Below are 24,254 nucleotides of genomic sequence, written 5' to 3'. Positions count from 1 at the left end.
GGTGCGGATGTTTACACACCACATCAGGTACTTGTTTAGGGCTGAGTCTATCTACAGGAGGCCCAGAGCTAGTTCTAATATCACACTCGTCACTGATGTTAGCCAACAACTGCGCCACATATGCACCCGCTCGTTATACACATGCCACCAGCTCGTATACAAACAAATATCGCACATGAGCTTTGGAAGCAAAGTGAGAGCTCACTAAGATGAAGGTCTCTTGCAAGGGAGACCTGGGATGCAAATAGTGAGGCCACTGGACAACATACGAACATCTCAGTGCATGAAAACAAAAATGCACGGTCTTAAAAATCACGAGAAGAAAAATCCACAATGTTTTTCAGTATTAAAAATCAATACGAATGAATGACCTGCGCACGAGCGACAAACGAGTGGACAGACTTGGCCTTGAGATAGAGAGAGAGACCACGCGCGTGAGTGTGCAGCATGGGCGAGAGGCGCCGCGCAGTGATCGGTGATGCGGGAGCCACAGGCCACCGTGCCAAGCACTGCATAGCACCAAAGGAACCGTCGAAAAAGTGGCCGCAGCCTCGCACAGAGTGGGGGGGGGCGGCCTTTGTGCCAAGGCCAGGTGTGCGTGTGCCCAAAGCCCTCGTCGTGAACGTGGGGGCCGTGCGTGCTGTCTCTCTGGGCCGCTGCGCCAGCTCCATGGGGGGTTGCTCGGTGTCGAAAGCCGCCACTTGCTCACAGATAGGCAATTGTGCAGCGGTGCCGCGACTGGGTTCATTAAATACACGCGTTTTAACGAGTCCCTAACCTAGACGTATTTGTAAAAACCGTGAGCGTTTGTGTCTCGTGGGGAATTGGCAGCATGTACGTTAGAAGCTTGCGCCCTGTCTCAATAGCGGTAAGGCGACACGTTCAATTCCCGGCTCAAGATCGCGTAGCTGGCGCCCAGTCAGCTGTGTTTGGCGTGGGCCTCGCGCGAGTCGCCCCTGCGTGCGTACGCACGACCGCCGGCACATTGGCGCCGTCGGGCCTTGCCGGCGCGCCTGACCGTGGCGACACCGTGTGTGTGTGCGTGAGAGCAGCAGCGGAGCAGCGAAGCGGTGAAAGTGCACCAGCTGGACGTGGCCATCCCACTCGGCCTGCGCGGGCAGGTCAAGCCTGGCCAGGCGGCGCCCGGGGAACCGGCGCTCGAGGGCGACACCACGAGCTGTCAGGACATGGGCACCATGCAGTTCGTCATGCTCACCCGGCGCGGCAACAAGCAGCAGGTGCGGTCGGGCACGAGCGAGCAGGACCATGTCCACACGCGTACACGCGTACAAACGGCAACGGCCAGGCTAGGTGCAAGGTCCATACATGTGTGCGCTCACACATACACACACACATACACACACACATACACACACACACATACAATAACAACAACCGCCATTCGCCACTAAGTGGCGGTGACGTCACCACGACGCTTGTGCCAGGCTATGTGCACCCTGAGGCCACGTGAAGTGTCGAACACCCGCTGGCAGGAGGTCACGGGGCAGACCCAGGTGCCACGGGTCGACTGACTGAGATGACTGGCTGATGCACCACCTGTGCCCCCTAACCTGCTGTGCTTTAGCCACCCGGCGCTCCGCTCGTTGTTCTGAGCGTCGCTCCTCCACCCTCCGTTGTTGTTGGAGGGCGACTGCCTCCAACTGCCCAGTAGCATCCTTCACGAGCCTCCTCCACTGAGGCCGATCTTGACACCGCTGGTACCAGTCATCGGCAAGTCCACTCAGCTCCACGTCCTCCTGTACCACATCACTCCATCTCTTCTCTAGCCCGTGCCGCGCCCGCTTAGCCCCCTCAATCCGGCCAAACAAAAGCTGTTTCGGCATGCGGTGGCTGGGCATGCGGGCTACATGACCCAGCCATCGCAGCCTTGCCTGCCGGAGGAGCTCACCGATGGGACCCTGCCCAGATCTTTCAAAGATTTGTGAGCTCCTCACACAATCCAGCCTGGTTAAACCCAGGATGGATCGTAGGCAGGCTAGCCTAAATGTTTCTAACCGGCGAAGATGTTCCATTAGGGGGGTCCACGTTTCGCAAGCGTAGAGAAGAGAGGGAATGACCGTGGCCAAGAAGACCTGAAGCTTAGTGCGGAGCGACAGACCAGGTAGCTTCCACACAGCGTTACGCAACCGATGAAAAGATATTGCCGCTGGACTGATTCAGAGTGAGACCCCTGCTATTAAACTGGAACACATACACACACACATACACACACATACACACACACACATACACACACACACACACACGGGAATACCAGCAGGCATCTGGCATACGTACATTCATCCACACGCATGCGTGCGCTCACAGCTAAACACACACACATGCATACGCACGCACCTGCACACGCAGACACACATACACGCGCGCAGGCATTGGTGCAACTGGGTATATGGACACACACACAGACCCACAATAAGCCTTATCGACTGTTGACACACAAGTAGGCATCGTGGCAATACTCCTCCTGGCCACCTTCTCCCTGGTGTTTACACACCGTAACCAAGTACTCTTTTAAGATTGAGTTGACCTAGAGGAAACCCAGTAATCAAACCCAGGTGGCTGGAATTATAGTGCAGTACATACCACACTGTGACATCGCTCCACAAACATCGCTTGCATACACCCACCCTCACCCACACTCTCTCACAAAGATCTTCCGTATAGCCTTAGCAGACTCTTATGGGAAATGCTGTTAGCAAGCACCTATGAAGGCCTGCACGGCACCGGGTGGCCAACACCACACCCTGCTGCCTTTGTATCCCCAGTGGTGATGTTTACATACCACCCCAGGTATTCATTTTAGGCTGAGTCGACCTAGGGGAGGCCCCCGACTGGTTCACATAATCGTCACTGGTGTTGGCTATGAGCGGGAATCGAACTCGGATGGACGGGTTCGTAGTGCGGCCGCGCTAACCGCTACACTGCAGCTCCCCACATTCTCACACACACACTCGCACAAACAAATGCCCGCGTAATGAACCAGTGCCTCAGTGACTGTGCAGGGTGGTGCCGGGCGGTTGACGTCGACCGTGCCAGCAGCCAAGTGGGGAAAACAAAAAAAGTGCCCTTTTTGCGTCGTTGGTGACGTGCGTCGCCCAGATGGACGCGACGCAGTCAGTGACGCGATACGCGGCGTTGCACAACACTTGGGACACACGGAGGGCGTTGTGCTCGGCACTTGGAGGGGGGCACGGGGGTTTGGAGGAAGATTGGAAGGAGAGTCGTTCGGCCAAAAGTTACTCGGCTGAATTTCTAGCGTGCGGGAGGGGACTCGATCGCCTGTTCAGATCCACACGGTGTGCCGAGTTGCGCTGCTGCTGCTTACCAACGCCACAGCACCTGTTGCATGCCCGCTCTGGCTGGCACCTGCGTGGTCTAGCGGGCACTAGCGGTGCGGTCACTCGTGGGCACAAGTTGGTGCATCTAAAGCCCGGCCGAGGAGGAAGAGACCTCCCACAGAGACCGAGCCGCGTTGATGGCTGCTGTGAGTTTGTCTCGGTGTCGTTTTTATGTCTCTTGCCGCCGCGCTGCCAAGCACTGACAAACGCCACTGCGGCAACTGGAGACCCTCCTACCATGGTATGGTTAGGAAATCTGCGGATGCGGTGGCAGTTTCAGAGTAACATGTGCGAGTCTCTATGACTGTTTTCCAATCCATAAACACACAAATACACATACTCGTACATACAGACAAAACAAAGCCAAAGATCCCCCATATAGCCTTGACAGACTGTAGGAGCAAGTGCTGTTAACAAGCACCTATGAAGGCCGGCACGACATACGAAGGGGTTGGTGGCCAACACCACCCCCGCCCACCTTTGACTCCCCAGTGGTGATGTTTACCCACCGCACTCAGTACTCGTTTGAGGCCGAGTCGACCTAGGGGAGGCCCTTGACCGGTTGAAAATCGAACTCGCGTTGCTGGGTTCGTAGCGCAACGCGCTAACTGCTACACTACATCCATACACAAACGTGCTAATAAATACGCGTGAGATGTATAATGGTGAGAGACCATACTTCACCATGCTGATCGCTGCGAGTTGTGGCCCAGAACAGCGCACGGGGTCAGTGTGGCCAGCGCCTTTCCTTGCCCCCTTTGTTTTTCCAGTACTGATGTTTATGTACCACACCGGATTGCTCATTTACGGCCAAGTCACGTTAAGGGAGGCCCAGGACCAGTTTAGATAATCACTCACTGATAATGCTAGCTGTGGACGGGAATCAAACTCGGGTTAAACTCGGGTTGCCAGCCGCTGCAGACAGAGCCTTATCAAAATGAAAAATGAAAGTAAAGCTGCTCCTTGGCCAGACACAGGGCCCCCCCCTCCCCATCCGAGCCCGCTCCTCCTTCCCCCGCCGGCACGCCGCTCGAATGTCGTAATCCTTGGGTGCGCACGGCCACGTTGACCGGGCCCTGGGGCGCGGTTGAGGGGTGGTGGACGTCTCTGCCAGAGCTGCGTTAGCGGCGCCAGCGGAGGCGCCGTGCGGTGAATGGGAAGCGTGGGTGCCACTTGCGGGGTTTTCCCCGACGGGGCGGCCCGCAGTGTGGTCTGGGCGCCGTTACGGGACGGCCGATGAGTGAACCGCGTCGCTAAGCGCGTGTGATCGTGTGCATGCGTATACAGGTGTACGTGTATATGTGCTTGTGTGTGTGTGGGTGGGTGCATGCATGTAGGGGTGGGTGTGTGTGTTTACTTGTGTGTGGGTATATGAATTTATGTCTGGCCTGGCCCGTTTGTGGTGTGCACCATACACGGGCAGCTGTCTGCTTGCGTGCGTGGGTGTGCATTCTTACGTGTGCATTCTTGTGTGTATATTTGTCTGCGTGTGTGGGTGTAACATTTGCATGAGTGTACGCATGTGCGTGGCACAGGCATTATGTTGGTCACACCACCCCATCGTGTGCCGTGCCAGACTTCATAGGTGCTCTCTAACAGCATTTGCCCCAAAAGTATGTTAAGGCTACATGGGGGATCTTTATCTTTGTTTATGTGCATACCTCGGTGTGTCTGTATGTGAATGTACAAGCCTCTGTGTGTAGGTGTTTTAGCCTGTGCGAGAGCTTCTGTGGCTGTGTGTGGGCACACGCGTGACTTTGTTCATTTTATTTTAATCGTGGTTGCTGGGCACAGGCCCAAAAGCCCAAAATGCCAAGCGACCAGAAACAAAACAACACGATTGAAGGTGTAAGAGATAAGGGTGTAACAGATAAGAGATAGTGTGTGCGCGTGTGTAGTTGTGCAGCATGCATATTTATGTGTGTGTGTATATGTCTGCGCGCATACCTATAGGCCCGCTTGCCTGTGCGCATGTGTGTATACATGCGTGTACATCTCTGTGGGTGCATGTGTATATACCTACATGTATGTCTGTAGGTGCACATGCCTGTGCTTGTGTCTATACCTGCGGGAGTGTAGCGGTTAGCGTGCTGCACTACGAACCCAGTGACCCAAATTCGATACCCACTCATGGCGATCACCGGTGATGATTATCTGAACCGGTCCTGGGCCTCCCCTAGGTCTATTCAGCCTCAAATGAGTACCTGGTGGAGTGTGTAAACATCGCCACAAGGGAGACAAAGGCGGCAAGGCATGGTGCTGACCACCATCCCCCTCGTGTGCTGTACTGTCCTTCATAGGTGCTCGCTAACAGCACTTGCTGCTACAGTCTGTTAAGGCTACATGGAGGATCTTTGTCGCATGCCTCTACACATGTGTATATACCTGCGTGTATGTCTTTATGTGCGCATGCCTGTGTGTGTGTAAATGCCTGTGTGTGTGGTTATATCTGCGTGTAAGTCTGTAGGTGTGCATGCCTGTGCGTGCGTGTGTGTAAATACCTGTGTGTGTGTGGGTATATCTGCGTGTAATGTATTTAGGTGCGTGTGTGTGTGCGTATGAGCAGGCAATTCCTCATGGATGTTTACGTTAACCCCCCCCCCCCACCCTCGTGCCGGCCTAGTGGAGCCCACGCACGGCATGCCTTCACTCACCAAGGGCGCGAGCCAAAAAAAATGCCCTGGCGTACGTTCACGCGTATTTTAATTAATTTATTTACTTCGTCCTTAAACATTCTCTGCGGGGCTTGTTTTTTTTTGCCTGCCGCCGCCTGCCCACAGCGATACAATAATGAAACCGTTCTCCGGCGTGGAGTAGAAACAAAACTCGGCAAATGTTGAAATGTGCGGCCCGTTTGTTTGTGTTTGTATTTTGCCGACGAGGTTGCGCCCCGTCGTTGTTTTACCAGCTGCGCGTCCCTGCCTGCGTCGAGTTTAGCCGGGTTCGGGTTCACATTCCGCGCGGCGCCACCGCTCCACCTCCTCCTCCTTTACTTGCTGCTGTACCTCCTATTCCTCTCCGCGTACTCATCTCATGTCGCCTCTGCTGTCTCCACTATCTCCTTCTGCACCTCCTCCCCCGATACTTCCTCAACCTGCAAATCCTCTACCTCTTCCTCGACCACCTGCTTCTCCACTTCCTAAACATCCTCTTCCTGCTCCTCATCTACCTCCTCTGCCTCCACCTCCTGCTCTTCTACCTCCTCGTCAACTTCTAACTCCACCCCCTCCCCCCTCCTCATAAACCTTTTCCCCCACTACCACCTCCTACTCTACCTTTACCTCCCGCCGCCCCCCCATCAACTTCCCCGCAGTGGGGTTTGGCGGCACGGCGTCGGCGCGAGAGGAAGTGCCTTCGACCCGCGGCACGGCGCCCGCCCCCGCATTTCGCCAGAAACCAATTATCACGCCCTGGTGGCTGCCTCCCCTCGTCAGGGTCCTTTAAGGAGACCCTGCTGCTACCGCGGCGGAAAGAGGGGGGAACGTTCATTTGGAAAGCCTTGCCAATTCTCAGGACTGTTATTCTTTTTTTTAAGGAGGCTTATCCGGTTGGAATGTTGACCCATTCCCTCGACGCAACGTAGTTATTCCTGCAATGAAAAAGGCCGCACCGAGTCCTCGGACTCGTTTTGCAGGAGGCGTCCTGCATTGGAATGAGAACCCGGAGGAACCCCCCCCCCCCCAGCTTACAAGTGGATAACAGTGGATGGGTTCACAAACCAACTTGCTGTGCTGCCATCTCCTGGTCAACCTCACAGCCCTGTCAGGGCTAGGGGATTTTTATACCTATATTATTTGGTGGTGCTGCTGCTTTTGCCAGTGGTGCTCCAGCACAATCAGCAACAATACTCCACACATCAATAGCAACGCCGTTGCCTTAAAATTAAAAACATAGAGTAGGCTGTTAAGAATGGATGTGCTATGAACAAGGGCCATTCTCCAAAATGTTGCCTATCATGTTAAGGCCACAGTCATTTACGAACGTGTTGAGTTTTTTAGTCCATCAGCCTTGCGGTTCTCCAGACCATCATCCTCTTACTTGCTGTGCCACCGCGTATGGGCATCACCTCACCAGGACACGGCGCTAACAACAATCGCACTAACTACATCTCGCCCAACCTCCCATTACCCCCCTCGCCCGTCTTGTGAAGTTGCGCCCGGTGAGCGTGCCGATTACGTCGCAGCTGGCGGCGTCGCGGAAGACGCAACAGCAGGCAGAGCGTGAGGAGCGCCAACGCGTCAAGAAGCTCACGCTCGACATCAATGAGCGGCAGGAGCAGGAGGACTACCAGGGTAAGGCCACCAGCGCCTGCCCACACCCTCACTCCCCCCGCTTGCCCCCCACATCACCCTCTTTTCACTCTAGGCGGTCGTCGGACCGATCTCAATATTTTGACTACTATAGATATCCCTACACGGGGTCAGAATGTTCTAAATCATTTAGACCGTCGTAGTTTAACTCCCTGACATAATTTTGACCAGGGGAGGTCAGAAGTCTCACCCTTACCTTTGAGAAGATACCTTGACCATTACCATACTCCTACTCCAGTGGTTGGGGGTTGGGGGAGGAGTCCTAATATATAAACACCCAGGTCTGTGATTCTGTCATTCTGTGACTAACGCGGCACGGATTGGTTGAAGTGCGTCACGTGACCGGGACCAAACAGCCAACCATCGCTTGGCGGGGCTATAGAGGAGCGGGTGCAAGTCTGCATCGAACCAAACCCCCAGCAAGGCCATCTACTTAACGGCTAGAGGAAATTTACATGAAATGTCGTTTTCAATTAAGTATTCCAGATGTAAAATGATAAAAGCTTTTAATGAAGAAACAAAATGATCTAATTCAAAACATAATACAATTCAAAATGTTTAATTTTAAAACTTCAAAACGGAGCATCGGGTGCTTGTGTGAATGTGTCATTCGTGTGCAATTTTTTTCGTGACAATCCTGGCCTAAGGCCGTAAATGGTTGTGAGGGGCGCCATGGGCGCCCCCCAACAACCCCTAGAGTACTTGTATCCGATCTGTCCAAAAATTATACCGTGTCACCTCGTTATGACGGCCCCACTTGTAGACCCTGATGCGCCCCCCCTCCCAGAGGAGTACATTTTCCATGGGAGGGAGGAATTTACAGTTGCAAATTTTTTACTCCCAGTTCAAATAATGTACAATGTTCTGACCCCGGCGGTCAATATTCTGTGGGGTCATTGCACGGGGCCGCATCCCAGCGTGGGTTTGACCCTGGTGTGTTTTCCTTTCTCGTGGCCGCCTCCGCTCCTGGCAGAGATGCTGCAGTCCCTGGCCACGCGGCCCGCACAGGCCAACACGAACCGCGAGCGCCGGCCGCGCTACGTCCACCCAAAGGGCGCCCCCAACGCCGACCTCATCTTCAAAACCGGGGGCCGGTGAGTGACCACCCCCACAGCCCCCCCCCCCCCCCCCCCCCCGGTCTCTTGTGCCCCATGGGCTACTGAGGCAGGGTTTGCGGTGTGGAGTGTGTGAGTACGTGCGAGACATTGTGAGTGTGAGGTTGTGTGAGTCGGATGGTATTAGTGTGTGCGAGTGTGTGGGGTGGTATTAGTGTGACCGACATCTGTGACGAATATTTGACCCGATCCTGGGCTCCCCTTAGGTCGATTCAGGCTTAAATGGTTACCTGGTGCAGTGTGTAAACATCACCACTGGAGAGACATTCAGCTTGGTGTAGTTTTGGCCACCCACCCCCTCATGCACTGTGCCGGCCCTAATAGGTTCTCAGTAACAACACTTCCCCCAAAGTCTGAGTAGGCTTTGCAGGAAATATTTGTTTTCGTATGAGCGTGTATGTGTGTGTGTACATGTGTGAGTGTGCGAGTGTGTGTATGAGAAGAGGTTGGCACATTATGAGAAGTGGTTGCAACATTACACTCCAAACCCAGCAACCTGCGTTGGATTCCATGCCACAGCTAACATGTGTACACATGTGTTGGTGTGTGCGCGTGCTTTTGCAGACGGCGCTGAGGAACAGAGGAGGTTCCTGCCACGTGCGCAGGGAAAAATCAGTCAAGCGGCGCTTTGTGCCGGCTTGCCCAGGGCGCTCTGCCCATCCGCGCACACGTGTGCGTGCCTGCGTGTGTGTGGGAGAGCGGATGAGGAGATACGGGAGGGTCGGTTGGTCGTGGCTGTTTTATTAAAAACCAAAAAGTTCACATTAAAGAGACGCGAGCGGAGCGAGGGCAGGCACCGGCGGCAAAGACGCAGGCGGACGGACGAGAGCGGGGGGCGTTACACACGGCCGCGTCTGCCGCGCGGTGACCCTGCGGCGGCCGCCCCCTTCCGGGACCAGCGTGGGAGGGCTCATGGAGCAGAGCGGGGAGAGAGAGAGAGAATGAATTATGAGACGGTGACCGTGGACAACACAGCTGATCGATCGGCTGCGTGATGCAGGTGACGTGGCACAGTGTGAATTGGTGTGACGTAGGCGTGGCGCTGCGGAAGGCACGTGACCAGGGAGGGCGGTCGTGTCGGGCGCGCTCTGTAGACTCGCCGGTCTGAGCCTGAGAAACATTCGTGAGGTGAACAACGTAAGATTGTACGTGGTGTTCCAGGAGTGACAGTGACGTCACCCGAACGTTTGTCAAATTCCAACAACCAGAAACAGCCGCTGCGTTGTGTTCAGTGGTTAGGTGTGATCTTGCAGAAAGTGTTTGTGAAGGATGTCTTTAATTGGGGTTCATAGCTTTGGGACTTTTTGCCGAAATGTTAACATGAAAACCGGGGCTCTGAGCTCGTACGAGGAGACCGAATGCTTTGCCGGAGCATTACTCTGCGAGGACGTTAGAAGCGGACGGATAAATGGTGGCGTAAGACCTAGATAATCCGGCGAGCCGTTTCGTGGATTCACGCGTGATCTCGGCTCGCGGTCGTCTCGTCCGGAATGCGACACCGTTGCTGAGTTGGCAGCTTGAGTTTGCTTTGGGCTGCCCCCGGCTAAAATTACATCACACTTTGTTATGTTCATGTTTTGTTTTTTTCACAGCGAGCCTGTGGGAGCTGGCCGATCACAGCCAGTAAGTCACAGCCGGCCTTAATCTTGGGATCACCTTTGTTTTTTTTTTGTATCACAATCATCCATGGCACGTCATGCTCGTTGAGGTCCGGTTTGTGATGGCGATTGAAAGGGGAACTGCACCTTTGCTCCACGTGACTTGTTTTCCGTTGGACGCGTGGGTACGTGACGAGCACGTGGCAAGCGCTTGGCTAGGGTCGTGGACGCTGGGGGGGAACTGTTCCTGTCTCGTGGGCGTGCCCCCCCCCTCCCCCATCGGGCTACGTCTCGGTCGTCGTACATTACAACATCGTGAACTGTGTCCGTTTTGGCTTCGGCCTTTGCGGCGGGGATGGCATGGAGCGAGCGATGGAAACCCGAGCTGGAGGAAGCGGAGAGATGGGGGCGGCTCACCGAGAGGACGTCTGCGCAGATGCGCGCTCGGGGGCTTGCACACGAGCCCGTGTGTGTGTGGTCGCAGCCAAAGCCAAGTGTATGAACCGCTGAGCTCGTGCTATCAAGATGGGATCGTGGCCACGGTGGTTTGGTCCGAAGAGTGGGTTTGTCTCATGGGTCAGGGCGTCTCCGTTTAGCCTAGCAGGTGTCTCTGATCACACGTGCATGGTGCTGATGTGGTGGTGATGATGGATGGCGGGGAAAGTTGGGTTGTGGTGGTGGCGTACGGGACCATGCCTGTTCGAGCAGGACTCACACGCGGGAGACCATAGTCTCCCCATGTGGTGATCGGAACGACTTCCCGCACTCGGGGACTCAACTTGGCGTGAAGGAGGGTGTGGGGGAAGGATTTCTGGCTATCCTTAATCTCGTGAGGAGGAAGATCTCAACAACCAGCCCTTTCCGGCCTCACCGTGACGGGTTCAGTGTGCATTGACAGCGCACCAGATTGTGGGGGTTTCACGGTGTCAATAAAACACAAAATAAGCAACTCCCCGAGCCGGTATCTTTTTGTTTTGACCCCAAACCCGTACAGAGGTCACCGTTGGCAAGCCTGAGCTCCAGGGGTGGGGGATGATCAGAGTGGCCGAGTCGGCACGCGACGCTGCAAGGGTGCGCAAACAAAACAAACTCTAGAGTTTCTGTCCAATTTCACAGATGCGTCATGAAGTGTGCGTACAATAGGCAACACAAAGACACGTTTGATCGTGTGACTGGTAACCAAGGCTTCATTTCAATCGGGTCTCCCCGTCATGGCGACCCATAATATATATCCGTGCGCCGCCACACCACATCGAGTGTACACCTCTCGCTATGGTCGTTGACTGCTAGTTGTCTACTACTTAATCTAGACTACTTGGCGACCCAAAAACAATGTTACGTGAGAAATTAAGCCCCAGCTTTCACGACTGAGAGGGCGGGCAGGGGTTATTTGGCGGATGATTACGTACTGTACCCTCAAAGTGGCGCTAAATTCTTAATTTTTTTTCTTGAGGCACTGGTTACCGCCCGGGCTGGGGCTCCCCCATGGGTCCGAGTGTTCCTCCTCTGGGTGCCACGGTGGCGAGATGTTAACTACCTCACCTGGTATACAGGAGGTCGTGGGTTCGATTCCGACCCTGGTCTCCCCGTGGTCGTGTGGATTTTCCTCTGGGTCCAGTTTTTCCCTCCACATTTAGAAACATGCGTTTAGAGGATTTGGCTGCTGTACATTTCCACACGGTAAGCCACTTCATTGAGCTATCATTTGTGGCCAGGTCGCTTCTGAAAAATATCTTGGTGGGCCTTACTTGGTACAATAAAAGAAATTGTTGAATTTGCTGAGCGACGCGCGCAGTGTTTTCGCGAAACTCTCATTCCCGTTGTACTTCGAAGTTGACAAAGAGATGGCAGTTAGAGCAAGTGGTTGAACCCATGTGTGTGGGTTCATAAACCCCCCCTCCTCTCCCCCTGGTTTCACGTCGCACGAATTAAATAGCTAATTGTAACAAAATGAGTAGCAATTGCAAGCATATCTCAACGCGGCAGGGATTTTTTTGAGAAGAGTCTTAAGACTCGGGCTTTGCTGGATGAATATAAAAACGACATCGTTAATATCGATGCTGCCTGATCGCCCCGCGTGTACGTGTGTGTGCACGTCTGTACTGTGCGTACGTCTGTGTGGAAGTCTGCTTTGAACATCTGTAGACGTGTGTGTGCGCACGTCTGTATTCTGTGTACCTGAGTGTACGTCGATTGCGTGTGTCCACGTGGATGCGTTGTGTGTATACGTATGTGTGTGTACGCGCGCGTGTGTGTGTGGCTCCAGCTGTTTTAGTTTCAGGAATTTCCGTTGATGTCGAGAAACCCAAGCAAGTCCCCCCACCGCCCCCTCTGCAACTCTCATCCCTCCGATGTAACTGTGCCCAGTGGGGGCGGTGGCGGCGGCGTGAGGTGGGGGCTTTCCTTTGGTAGAGAGGGGGGGAGGGGGGGTCATATTTACGGTACTGGGACAGGGCCAAGGATGATCTGGGCTGACTCCACGTGTTGGCCACGCGTGTGTGAGGGGGGAGCGGTGGCGCCGTGGTTAGCCCACTGCACTTCGAACCCCAAGACCGAGTTCGATTCCCACTAGCAACCAACGTCAAAGGTTCTGGGCCTCCTCTAGGTCGACTCAGCCTTAAATAAGTACCTGGTGCAATGTGTTTACATCAGCATTGGGGAGCCAAAGGCGACCGGATATGGTGCTGGCCGCTCACCCCCTCCCCAGCAGACCGCATGGGTATAGGCCTCCTCGACTCAATAGCAGTGTGTTAGGCAGAGGGTGTAGTCTACACATGCCAACGTTGGCACGTGGAATCATTAAGGACAACGTTGGTCCAACGTCCTATATTTCCTGACACGTGATGTTCACGTTGCAGGTTGCTCTCGCTGTATTGTCATTTCTCGCGAATGACGCGTGCCAGCACACGCGTGTGAATTAAATGACTGACATTCACAAGAGCCCTTGGCTCGGCGTGTGGACATCTGAACGACGTGAACATGTGAAGGACATGACATCCTCACGTGTCTCCGCGCCCATCGCGCGGGCTCGTTCCCTCCCTCTCCTGCCTCTCTCAACGCGGCCGCTGAATGCGGCGTCTGATCCGCGGAGGTGAAATCCGAGCCCAGGGCGGTGTCTCCGGAAAGCGGCGCACATGGCAGAGGGAGCTTTAGCAGGGACGGGGATGAGCAGGGGGGGGCAGGGACGGGGGATGGACAAGGGGAGCAGGGACAGGGAATGGGCAGGGGGAGCAGGGATGGGGGGGGTGAACAGGGACAGGGTGTAGGGCAGGGGGAGCAGGGACGGGGGGATGGGCAGGGGGAGCAGGGACGGGGGCGGGGTGAACAGGGACGGGGGTGGGCAGGGAGAGCATGGGCTGACACCTGGGAGGAGCAATACTCCGGAGTTTCCATCTGGGGATTTAGTTTATTTTGGAGGCGGCGGTCCTTAATGTTCACGAAGCCCTGAACCCTGCCCCTGACTGTCCCCGTGCTCATGGAAAGTTCCAGTGAGACTGGGAGAGGAGGCTTCCCACGGTGGACAGCTGCTGCCCCTTGCCCTCTGGCCCCTGACCAGGCGAAATCGGGATGATCCATGGATGGGAGGAAAACGTGGAGCGGAGTCCATCGTGAGTGGAACAGCTCAGCTCCAGGCGACAACAGCAGCCTCACAACAGGCATCACATCACCCCTGTTAGAGGCGTTAGTTCACCGATTGTCCAGGCATCGCATTTCCAATACAAACGCTATTCGCCACTAAGTGACGGTGACGCCACCACGGCGCCTATGCCAGGCCAGGTGCACTTTGAGGCCACGTGAAGTGTCGAAGACTCGCTGACAGGAGGTCACGGGACAGACTCAGGTGCCATGGGTTGGCTGAGATTACCGGTAGATGCACCAGCTGTACCCCCCACAGTGCCAACTTGCTCTATTTTATCCACCCGGTGCTCCACTAGTTGTGAGCGTAGCTCATCTGCCCTCCGTTGTTGCTGGAGGGTGACTGCCTCCAACTGCCCAGTAGCGTCTTTCACGAGCCTCCTCAATAGAGGCTGATTTTGACACCGCTGGTACCGGTCTTCGGCAAGTCCACAACTCCACATCCTTCCGTACTGTATTGGTCAATCTCTTCTCCAGCCCATGTCGTACCCGTTTAGCCCCTTCTATGCGACCAAACAGAAGCTGCTTGGGCATGCGGTGGCCGGGCATGCGGGCTACATGACCCAGCCAACGCAGCATTGCCTGCCGGAGAAGCTCACTGATGGGGGAATGGGTCAAGATCTTTCAAGGATTTGTGAGCTCACACAATCCAGCTTGGTTAAATCCAGGATGGATCGTAGGCATGCCAGCTTGAATGTGTCTAACCGGCGCAGATGTTCCATTAGAGGGGTCCACGTTTCACAAGCATGACTGTGGCCGAGAAGACCCAAAGCTTCGTGTGCAGCAACAGACCAGGTAGCTTCCACACACCATTGCGCAGGCGATGACAAGATAATGCCGCCCAACTGATTCGGAGTGAGACCTCTGCTGTCAAACCGGACCTGGTCATAAGAACACTGCCCAGGTATGGGAAACTCTCCACTCCACAACTGCTCCATCACCAATGGGTAGCTGAGGGGTGGAGTGTTTGGTAGCACAAGATACTCAGGCAGGTGCTTAGTTTTGGTGTGGTTGATGGTAAAACCCCACCTCTTAGTGGCACACTCCAGGTTCAGCAGCAGCGCCTCCAAATCCTCTGAGTGAGCAGCAATCACCAGATTATCAGCAGACTCACATTATCCCTACTCCGACAGGCATCACATCACCCGTCTGTCTACAGGGATCACATCCCTCTCTCTACATCATACTTCAATTTACAGGCATCACATCACCCCCCGTATTTCTACAGGGATCACTCCAGACAGTTTCACCGCCAGTGGCCGTAGTGACGGCATTATCAGCTCAGGGGGCAAGTGCGGCAATCGATCAGGTGGAGGCCCCAATATTTTATTTTAATTAAATTGAAATAAAACGTGGAACGTAAACGAACGCTTTTCCACACAAAGACATTTAAAACGCGTTTTCAGTAAGTGTTTTGTTCTTTTACGCTATTGTTGAAAACATATCTCGTGGTGGTTGTCAAGGAGGCCCCAGCTCATCGCTTTAGCCACCAGGGGGAGGGAGGGGGGTCAAGGCACCCTCTGCCCCCCACGCTCGTTCCGCTGCTGTTCACCACCCTGCCTGCCTCCCTCCCACCCTCACCTCCCGCACACCTGTGCCCCTACCCCCTCCCCCCTAGCCTGGCACCTCATTAATTATCTCGTTCATTATTCATTTCTCCGCCGTCGCCGTCACCACCACCACCGCTACCGCCGCCGCCGCTGCAGCTGCCCTGGGGGCTCGGGTATCGGTCGCTGAGTGGAACGCGACACGGCCCGGATCGGGTGTCGAGCTCTCAGAGCGAGGGGTCGGGTGCGCTAACCCAGTGTGCCGGGGAGATGGAAGTTTGGGGTCGCTGCGGGGGCGTGTAAAGGGGTCCGGATTGTGGGAGTCAGGTCAGGGTAACTTGGGTCAGGGGTCAAGCTCCTTGCATGCCCGGGTGATTACGAATTGACCCGATTCACATTTCCGGCAGAAACCCCGATCTCAAACCGCCAAATAATTTCACCGGGGGGCCCAGGTGAGAAGACCCCGACCCCCACTTTCCAGGGCCATGAGCGAGGCCCCCACGGATGGGTAGAGACCACGAGGGCCAAAGGAGATCACACGGAGCCGATGTCTCCAGTTCACATTTTAATTCATACAGAAGCGGGCGCGTCAGTGTGTGTGGTGGCTTTGTGTATAGGGAGCGGTGGCGCAGCGGTTAGCGCGGTGCGAGATGAATCCAGCGACCCGAGTGCGATTCCTGCTCACGGTTAGCACCAGTGACGATTATCTGAACCGGTCCTGGGCTTCCTCCAGGTCGACTCAGCCTCAAATGAGTATCTGGTGCCGTGCGTAATCGTCTTGACTAGGAAGACAAAGGCGGCCGGGCGTGGTGCTGGCCACCCACCCCCTCGTGGCCGCCTTCATAGGCGCTCGATAACAGCACTTGCCCCAACAGTCTGTTCAGGCTAGACGGGGGATCTTTTCCTGTGTCATTGTATGCATGTATGTCAATGTGTATGCATATGCATACCTGTGTGTGACTTGTTTATGTGCACGTGTTTGGTGTCTGTGTAAGTAACTACGTGTGTCTGTGTGTGTCGTGTCTATGTGTACGTGTTTGGTATCTGTGTAAGTAACTACGTGTGTCTGTGTGTGACTTGTCTATGTGTACGTGTTTGGTATTTGTGTTAGTAACTACGTGTCTGTGTGTGTCTTGTCTATGTACACGTGTTTGGTGTCTGTGTAACTACGTGTGTCTGTGTGTGTCTTGTCTTTGTGCACGTGTTTGGTATCTGTGTAAGTAACTACGTGTGTCTGTGTGTGTCTTGTCTATGTGCACGTGTTTGGTGTCTGTGTAAGTAACTACGTGTGTCTGTGTGTGTCTTGTCTTTGTGTACGTGTTTGGTATCTGTGTAAGTAACTACGTGTGTCTGTGTGTGACTTGTCTATGTGTACGTGTTTAGTATTTGTGTTAGTAACTACCTGTCTGTGTGTGTCTTGTCTATGTGCACGTGTTTGGTGTCTGTGTAAGTAACTACGTGTGTCTGTGTGTGTCTTGTCTTTGTGCACGTGTTTGGTATCTGTGTAAGTAACTACGTGTGTCTGAGTGTGTCTTGTCTATGTGCACGTGTTTGGTGTCTGTGTAAGTAACTACGTGTGTCTGTGTGTGTCTTGTCTATGTGCACGTGTTTGGTGTCTGTGTAAGTAACTACGTGTGTCTGTGTGTGTCTTGTCTTTGTGTACGTGTTTGGTATCTGTGTAAGTAACTACGTGTGTCTGTGTGTGACTTGTCTATGTGCACGTGTTTGGTATCTGTGTTAGTAACTACGTGTGTCTGTGTGTGACTTGTCTATGTGCACGTGTTTGGTGTCTGTGTAAGTAACTACGTGTGTCTGTGTGTGTCGGTGCGCCCTTGTGTTTGTGCGAGTGAGAGCACATCTTCCCGTCTTTGTGTGTCTCTATGTATGGTACACTCTATGCATGTACTGTGCCGTATATATGAGAGCGACTATACTGTAATCCCAGAACGTATCTGCGGTATAAATATTCTCGCGACGCCGTCAGCTCAACATCATCGTCACCGTCATCATCCACAGCATAATCCTCATCATCAACGATCATCCTCTCCTTCAACATCATCCCCATCATCGAGCGCCGTGAAGGTTGCGTGCTGTTGAGGAGGTGGGGAGTTTGTCGGGGCCGGGCATGGCCTGTGGTGTCCAGGAACGTGGCCACCACAGACCTCACACCCCCTGGTGTGTGTGTGTGTGTGGTGTCATCTCGGGTGAACCCCCCTCTGGGGGAATCCCCTTGCTCCCCCCTCTCGTGGTCCCCTGCCTGACTTCCTCCACCTAAGTTAAACACTTGAAGAGGGACCCCCCCCGGCTCCACCACCACCACCCTCCCAGACTGGGGGTCATCACCTCGATGGCTCAGGCCTTGAGCAGCCCCAGTTTCCTCAGCGCCTCTCTGTGCTCCTCCTCTGCGGCGCGTCCGCGCGGTGAGAAGTGAACCGTGATGCCAGAGGGCCTCAGGCCCGGCCGCTGCTGCCCCTGCTGCCCGCGAGGAGGGGACCTGCCTGCCCGCCCAGGGCCCCTGCTACCGTCCCCGGCGTGGCCCGAGGGCCCCGTGGGGCTGGTGGGGCTCGCGGAACCTGTGGGACTCGAGGGCCCCATGGGGCTGGTGGGGCTCGCGGAACCTGTGGGACTCGAGGGCCCCGGAGAGAGGGGGGGACCCGGTGACGGGGCGCGAGCGGGCCCCCTCGGGCCGCACTGCGGGGAGCGCGGGCCCCGCGGGTCCCCCTTGCCCACGGAGTCCTTCTTGAGGAGCCCCAGCCTGGCTAGGGCCTCCTGCCGGGCGTGATCCTGCCCGGGTCCTGCGGGGAACTTTACGGAGCAGCGCCGCACGACGCCCGTGCCCCGGCATCTCTCAGGTTCGACTCCAGGTCCCTGGTTCTCCAGCCTCTGTGCTCCACCGCCTCCATTAGGCCTTCCGTCTCCACAACCACCTCGTCCACCATCACCACGCTCTCCATCTGCCCTCCCTACGTCAGCACGCATTCTATCACCACCTCCTCCACAGCCGCCACCACCTCCTCCTCCAACTCGTCCGCAGCCTGCACCGCTGCCACCGCCTCCACCTCCTCGTCCAAGCCCACGCGTTCCATCTCCGCCTTCCTCGTCCACTCCTCTCGTCCCTGTTGTTCGGAGCTGCGCGCGGACGCGGTGGGGCCCGGTAGACACGTCAGTCACCTCGTCAACCTCCTCCGCCTTGTCCTCCTCGTTCCCCGCATCCTCATCATCCCTCCTCTCATCATCCTCATTCCGCTCGTCGTCCGCGCTCCTCCCCCGTCCTCTCGACACCGTCTCGGCATCGCTTGGCCTCCCGTCGGGCAGACGCACGCTGGGCCGCGGGAAGAGGAATGGCCTCCGACTCCTGGGGCCCGCGTCCCCACCGAAGGCCTCGGGAAGCACGGCCCGGGCCTCGGGCGCCATCCCCGCGGGGTCAGGGAAGTCGCGCACTGCTTGACGAGGTGGAGGAAAGGGAAGAGGAAGACACGGCGACTATCCTAATCAGCGCGCGAACATCGCAACGAATCTCAACATGACAAGCAAACAAAAAACAGCCGTGCTCAATCCACTGCTGGACTTCACGCTGGTGCACTGTGTGGGTTGGTGAAGGTGGTTGGGGATCACGTTGGAGCATAGCTCTCCAACACTGCCGGGGTCGTGCTGCTGAAGGAGTAATGATACATCGTCCACGTTTGTTCATCACGTGCAGACTTTGTTAAGTGTCTGTGTAAGTCAATTATCAATCAAGTACAATAACAGCAAAGGATGTTGCGCCTCCTACCCTCTGCTGCTCACAGCATCGCTCAGCAACATCTCACTTTGTAATATACTATTGATAAATATCACTATTTATATCTTCCTATTTATATTACTGGGCGTTAAGTTGAAGGCCACGTGTGATGAATTCGTGTCGAATGCGTAACGCTTCCGTAGCCCCGTAACCAGATGCAAGAGACATCACCAAGGCGCCACAACACCACGTGCAAACACAACACCAACAACGCGTGCCAACAAACAACATCACAACACCACGTGCAAACACAGCAAAACACAACGTGCCAACACAACATCAATAGCACATGTCAACATTATAACACCACGGTGCCAACACATCACAAAGCCACCGTGCCAACATTACAAAACCACGTGGCAACACAGCATCACAACATCACAATGGCACGTGCTAACACAACACCATGTGCCAACGTATCGCAACATCACGGTGCCAACACAGCATCACAACATCACAATGGCACGTGCCAACACAACACCATGTGCCAACGCATCGCAAAACCACGTGGCAACACAGCATCACAACATCACAATGGCACGTGCCAACACAACACCATGTGCCAACGTATCGCAACATCACGGTGCCAACACAGCATCACAACATCACAATGGCACGTGCCAACACAACACCATGTGCCAACGCATCGCAAAACCACGTGGCAGCACAGCATCACAACATCACATTGGCACGTGCTAAACACAACACCATGTGCCAACGCATCGCAATACCACGGTGCCAACACGTCGCAACACCATGTGCCAAAACATAAACACCACGTGCCACATACAGCATCAACAACAACACAGCAGGATGAGGCGCGCAGTGATTGTCCAAGGTGATGCCGCTGATAGGGGATGAATGATGCTAGTGATCCTGGTGGTGATTATGGTTGTGATATGACCACCGTGGTTGGTGTTGATGATGGTGGCGGTCGTGGTAGTGATGTAATGATATTACGGATGGGGGTGTTGATGCAGCCGCTGCTAGTGACGGTGAATCTGCTGACGGTGGTGTGGTTAATGATTGTGATGATGACTCCATCATGTTGATGATAGTGGTGGTGATTATGCAAATGCTGGTAGTAGTGGAGACCTCCGATGTTCAGACTGAAGCTGCTGGTACTGTTATTGATGATGATAGCACCATGATGGTGATGTTGACGGTGGAAGGGGTAATCATGCTGATGATTATGACGACGTCAGTGGAGCAGATGATGGCTGTTGGGCGAACTCACATTCCTGCTCTCCGTGCCGGATGCTCGCGTCCAGGTAGCGCAGCGCCGCCATCTCCTCAGCACCCAGCTCCGCGTCCCCCTCTCCCTGGGACCCCGGGGTCGCGGGGGTCCCGGGGGGGGTCCCGGGGGGGGTCCCGGGGGGGGTCCCCTGTCTCCCCGCGTGCCCGCCGCTCTCCCTCGGAGACCTCATCACAGCCGCGTCATCTTCCAGCCCGTTCTCGTGATGCTTTTGGTTGGAGTGGTGGTGGTGGTGGTGGTTGTGGTGGACGCTCCTCCTCGCCTCCCGGGGTTTTCGGGGGTCCCCTTGCGGGTCCCCTTCGCCCGGAGGTTCCGGTGCAGCCGCGGACTCGACCGTGGCGTCAAAGTAACGGAGACATTCACGCTCCTCTTCTGAAAGAAGGCTCCACTCATCCTCCTCCTCCTCCTGACCACCATCACCATCAACACCACTACCATTCTCCTTCTGTAGGTGCGGGGTGCAGGGTGGGGGGCGGGAGGAACGAGGTGATGCGAGTAGGGCGCCACAGGTGAGGTGAGTAGGGCGCTACAGGTGAGACGAGTAGGGCGCTACAGGTGAGACCAGTAGGGCGCTACAGGTGAGACGAGTAGGGCGCTACAGGTGAGACAAGTAGGGCGCTACAGGTGAGTAGGGCGCTACAGGTGAGGCGAGTAGGGCGCTACAGGTGAGACAAGTAGAGCGCTACAGGTGAGTAGGGCGCTACAGGTGAGACGAGTAGGGCGCTACAGGTGAGTAGGGCGCTACAGGTGAGACGAGTAGGGCGCTACAGGTGAGGCGAGTAGGGCGCTACAGGTGAGACGAGTAGGGCGCTACAGGTGAGTAGGGCGCTACAGGTGAGACGAGTAGGGCGCTACAGGTGAGGTGAGTAGGGCGCTACAGGTGAGACAAGTATAGCGCTACAGGTGAGACAAGTAGGGCGCTACAGGTGAGACGAGTAGGGCGCTAGAGGTGAGGTGAGTAGGGCGCTACAGGTGAGACAAGTAGGGCGCTACAGGTGAGACGAGTAGGGCGCTACAGGTGAGGTGAGTAGGGCGCTACAGGTGAGACGAGTAGGGTGCTACAGGTGAGACGAGTAGGGCGCTACAGGTGAGACAAGTAGGGCGCTACAGGTGAGACAAGTAGGGCGCTACAGGTGAGACAAGTAGGGCGCTACAGGTGAGACAAGTAGGGCGCTACAGGTGAGACAAGTAGGGCGCTACAGGTGAGACCAGTAGGGCGCTACAGGTGAGACGAGTAGGGCGCTACAGGTGAGGTGAGTATGGCGCTACAGGTGAGTAGGGCGCTACAGGTGAGTAGGGCGCTACAGGTGAGATCAGTAGGGCGCTACAGGTGAGTAGGGCGCTACAGGTGAGACGAGTAGGGCGCTACAGGTGAGTAGGGCGCTACAGGTGAGACAAGTAGGGCGATACAGGTGAGGCGAGTAGGGCGCTACAGGTGAGACGAGTAGGGCGCTACAGGTGAGTAGGGCGCTACAGGTGAGTAGGGCGCTACAGGTTAGACGAGTAGGGCGCTACAGGTGAGGTGAGTAGGGCGCTACAGGTGAGGTGCGTAGGGCGCTACAGGTGAGGTGAGTAGGGCGCTACAGGTGAGGTGAGTAGGGCGCTACAGGTGAGACAAGTAGGGCGCTACAGGTGAGGTGCGTAGGGCGCTACAGGTGAGACGAGTAGGGCGCCACAGGTATGGCGAGGGGATGAGAGGGCGAGTGATGAAGATGAGAGACTAAGAACGAGGAGATGGAAACGTGAGGAGGGGGGGGGGGCAGGTGTGGAAGGTGAGGGATGAGGTGAGGAGATGCAGGTGACGGGTGGGAAAAGAGGCGATAAGGTGAGGGGGGAGAGGCGATTGTACGCGCGTTGAACTTCTATCGCACCGCACGTAGCCAGCCGCGCTAATCCGAGGTGCGGGGTTGAGGGTGGATCGCGAGGTCGCAGATGAGGTGGGAGAGAGAGGGGGGGGGGGGGTACGGCGAAGGGATGATGGCAGTGACGGGATGAGAAGTTGATGAGGTGAGACGGTGGGAAGATGATGCTCCAGTGGAGTTACTCACCACATCGTTGTCGCAGAGCGAGCCACCACCTCTCCTCGCTCTGCCGCTCCATCCCGCGGGAGACCCGTTGTGGGTGGACATAATCCCCCCCCCCCACCCCCCGTGTCCTCTCGTCTCACCTCGTCCTCCCCGTGCCCCCCTCCCCCTGTGTCTCCCAGTGCCCCTCCGTGTCTCCCCGTGTCTCCCAGTGCCCCTCCGTGTCTCTCCGTGTCTCGCCGAGTCGCCTGCACGGGTCTCTCTGTGCGTTGGGGTTTGGGCGAGGGCGCTGGGGACGAGGGTTGAAGTGGTGGGGGGAGGAGGAGGAGTTGTGTAGGAAGGGGGGGGGGTGAGGCTGGTGGGGGGGGGTGAGGCTGGTGGGGGGGTGGTGAGGCTGGGTGTGGTGAGGCTGGTGGGGGGTGGTGAGGCCGGGTGGTGCATGGGAGGGTCGGGCTGTGAGACTGGAGGAGTGTCACTGTGTGTGTGTGTGTTGGGGAGCGGACTTGCCCCGACACACTGTGAAGGCTACATGGGGGATCTTTGTCTTTGTTGGGGAGCGGTGGTGTCGCGGTTAGCGCGCTGCCCTACCAACCCGCCCACGGCCACCAACACCAGTGACGATTATCCGAACAGCTCCTGGACGGTCCCCTAGGTCGACTCAGCCTTAAACGAGTGCCTGCCACGGCGCGTGTGAACATCGGGCACTGGGAAGACAAAGGCGGCCGCGCGCGGTGTTGGCCACCCACCTACCCCGTCGCGTGCCGTCCCCGGCCTTAATCGGTGTCCTCCAAGAGAGTCTATTCCAGGCTATGCGGGGGTCGGGGGATCTTTGTCTTGCTTGGTTACAGTGGGGCTGATGGTGTAGGGGGGGGGTGGAGGTAAGGAACGTGATGGGGGGGGTCTCTCGTGCGCGCATTCCACAGCGGCGACGTCATTGGCTGTGGAGTCGGGCTCCGTGATCAGGCGCAGCGCCCCCCCCCACGCCTCCTCCTACAGCAGCAGCAGCGCCCCCCCCCCCCACAGCAGCAGCGCCCCCCCCCCCCCACAGCATTGCCCCCCCCCCCCACGCCTCCTCCTACAGCAGCAGCAGCAGAGCCGCGCTGTATCGCGCCACAAGCAACGCTCCGTGCGGGGACCCCCCCCCGGGACCCCCCCCCCCGGGACCCCCCCCCCCGGGACCCCCCCCCCGGGACCCCCCCCCCGGGACCCCCCCTCATGCACACGCAGCGGTGGCACGGCCAGGCCGGCTTGATCCCCGGGCCCACCTTTTGTACTCCGCTGTGCCGATGTTTGCCCAACGGGCTCGACATAATTGTTGTTCTTGCACGGGTTTAGACACACGAAGTGCCACCGATGTCCAACACGCATCACACACACACCACGCACACACAGAGCTCCGTGTGTGCGTGATGTGTGTGTGTGATGGAGAAGTCGCCTGGCGTGTCGAGAGAAGTTCCAGGGGGCAGGGATGGAGGTGGTGGCGGAGAAGGCTGAGGTTAGGAGGTGGCGTCCTCTGGTGGAGGGCCGTCACTGCTTGCTGCGAGTTCCCACAAACTTTTTTTTCATTTCAGCAGGCGCTAAGCTCAACTGAGTGACTCATCATGTGGAGCATGCCAACTCCAAATATAC

General features: G+C 56.2%; 2 protein-coding genes across 3 annotated transcripts in view; one reads left to right on the top strand and one right to left on the bottom strand.

Moving 5' to 3' along the window:
• The window catches only part of UPF2 (UPF2 regulator of nonsense mediated mRNA decay), a 33,238-nt gene extending 21,907 nt beyond the window's left edge, over positions 1-11,331 (top strand). For both annotated transcript variants that reach the window (XM_032963474.2, XM_032963473.2), the window contains exons 19-22: positions 1,053-1,238; positions 7,510-7,651; positions 8,643-8,763; positions 9,349-11,331. In XM_032963474.2, coding sequence (XP_032819365.1) covers positions 1,053-1,238; positions 7,510-7,651; positions 8,643-8,763; positions 9,349-9,358 — 459 coding nt within the window. In that variant the 3' untranslated portion in view covers positions 9,359-11,331. The remainder of the gene's footprint in view (positions 1-1,052; positions 1,239-7,509; positions 7,652-8,642; positions 8,764-9,348) is intronic.
• A 4,786-nt stretch (positions 11,332-16,117) lies between these two features.
• LOC116947571 (uncharacterized) lies at positions 16,118-22,967 on the bottom strand. The gene is made up of 3 exons (XM_032963471.2): positions 22,650-22,967; positions 20,584-21,046; positions 16,118-19,005 (listed from the first exon to the last, which is right to left on the bottom strand). Exons 1-3 carry the CDS (start codon positions 22,728-22,730, stop codon positions 17,918-17,920), a joined length of 1,632 nt encoding a protein of 543 aa, XP_032819362.1. The 5' UTR covers positions 22,731-22,967; the 3' UTR covers positions 16,118-17,917.
• Positions 22,968-24,254: the final 1,287 nt, after the last annotated feature.

Source organism: Petromyzon marinus, chromosome 30, assembly GCF_048934315.1.
Source record: "Petromyzon marinus isolate PM22_M1 ecotype Great Lakes invasive population chromosome 30, UKy_Petmar_22M1.pri1.0, whole genome shotgun sequence".
NCBI lineage: Eukaryota > Metazoa > Chordata > Hyperoartia > Petromyzontiformes > Petromyzontidae > Petromyzon > Petromyzon marinus.
The sequence above is the reverse complement of the archived record's forward strand: the minus strand, read 5'-3'. Positions and strand labels throughout refer to the sequence as shown.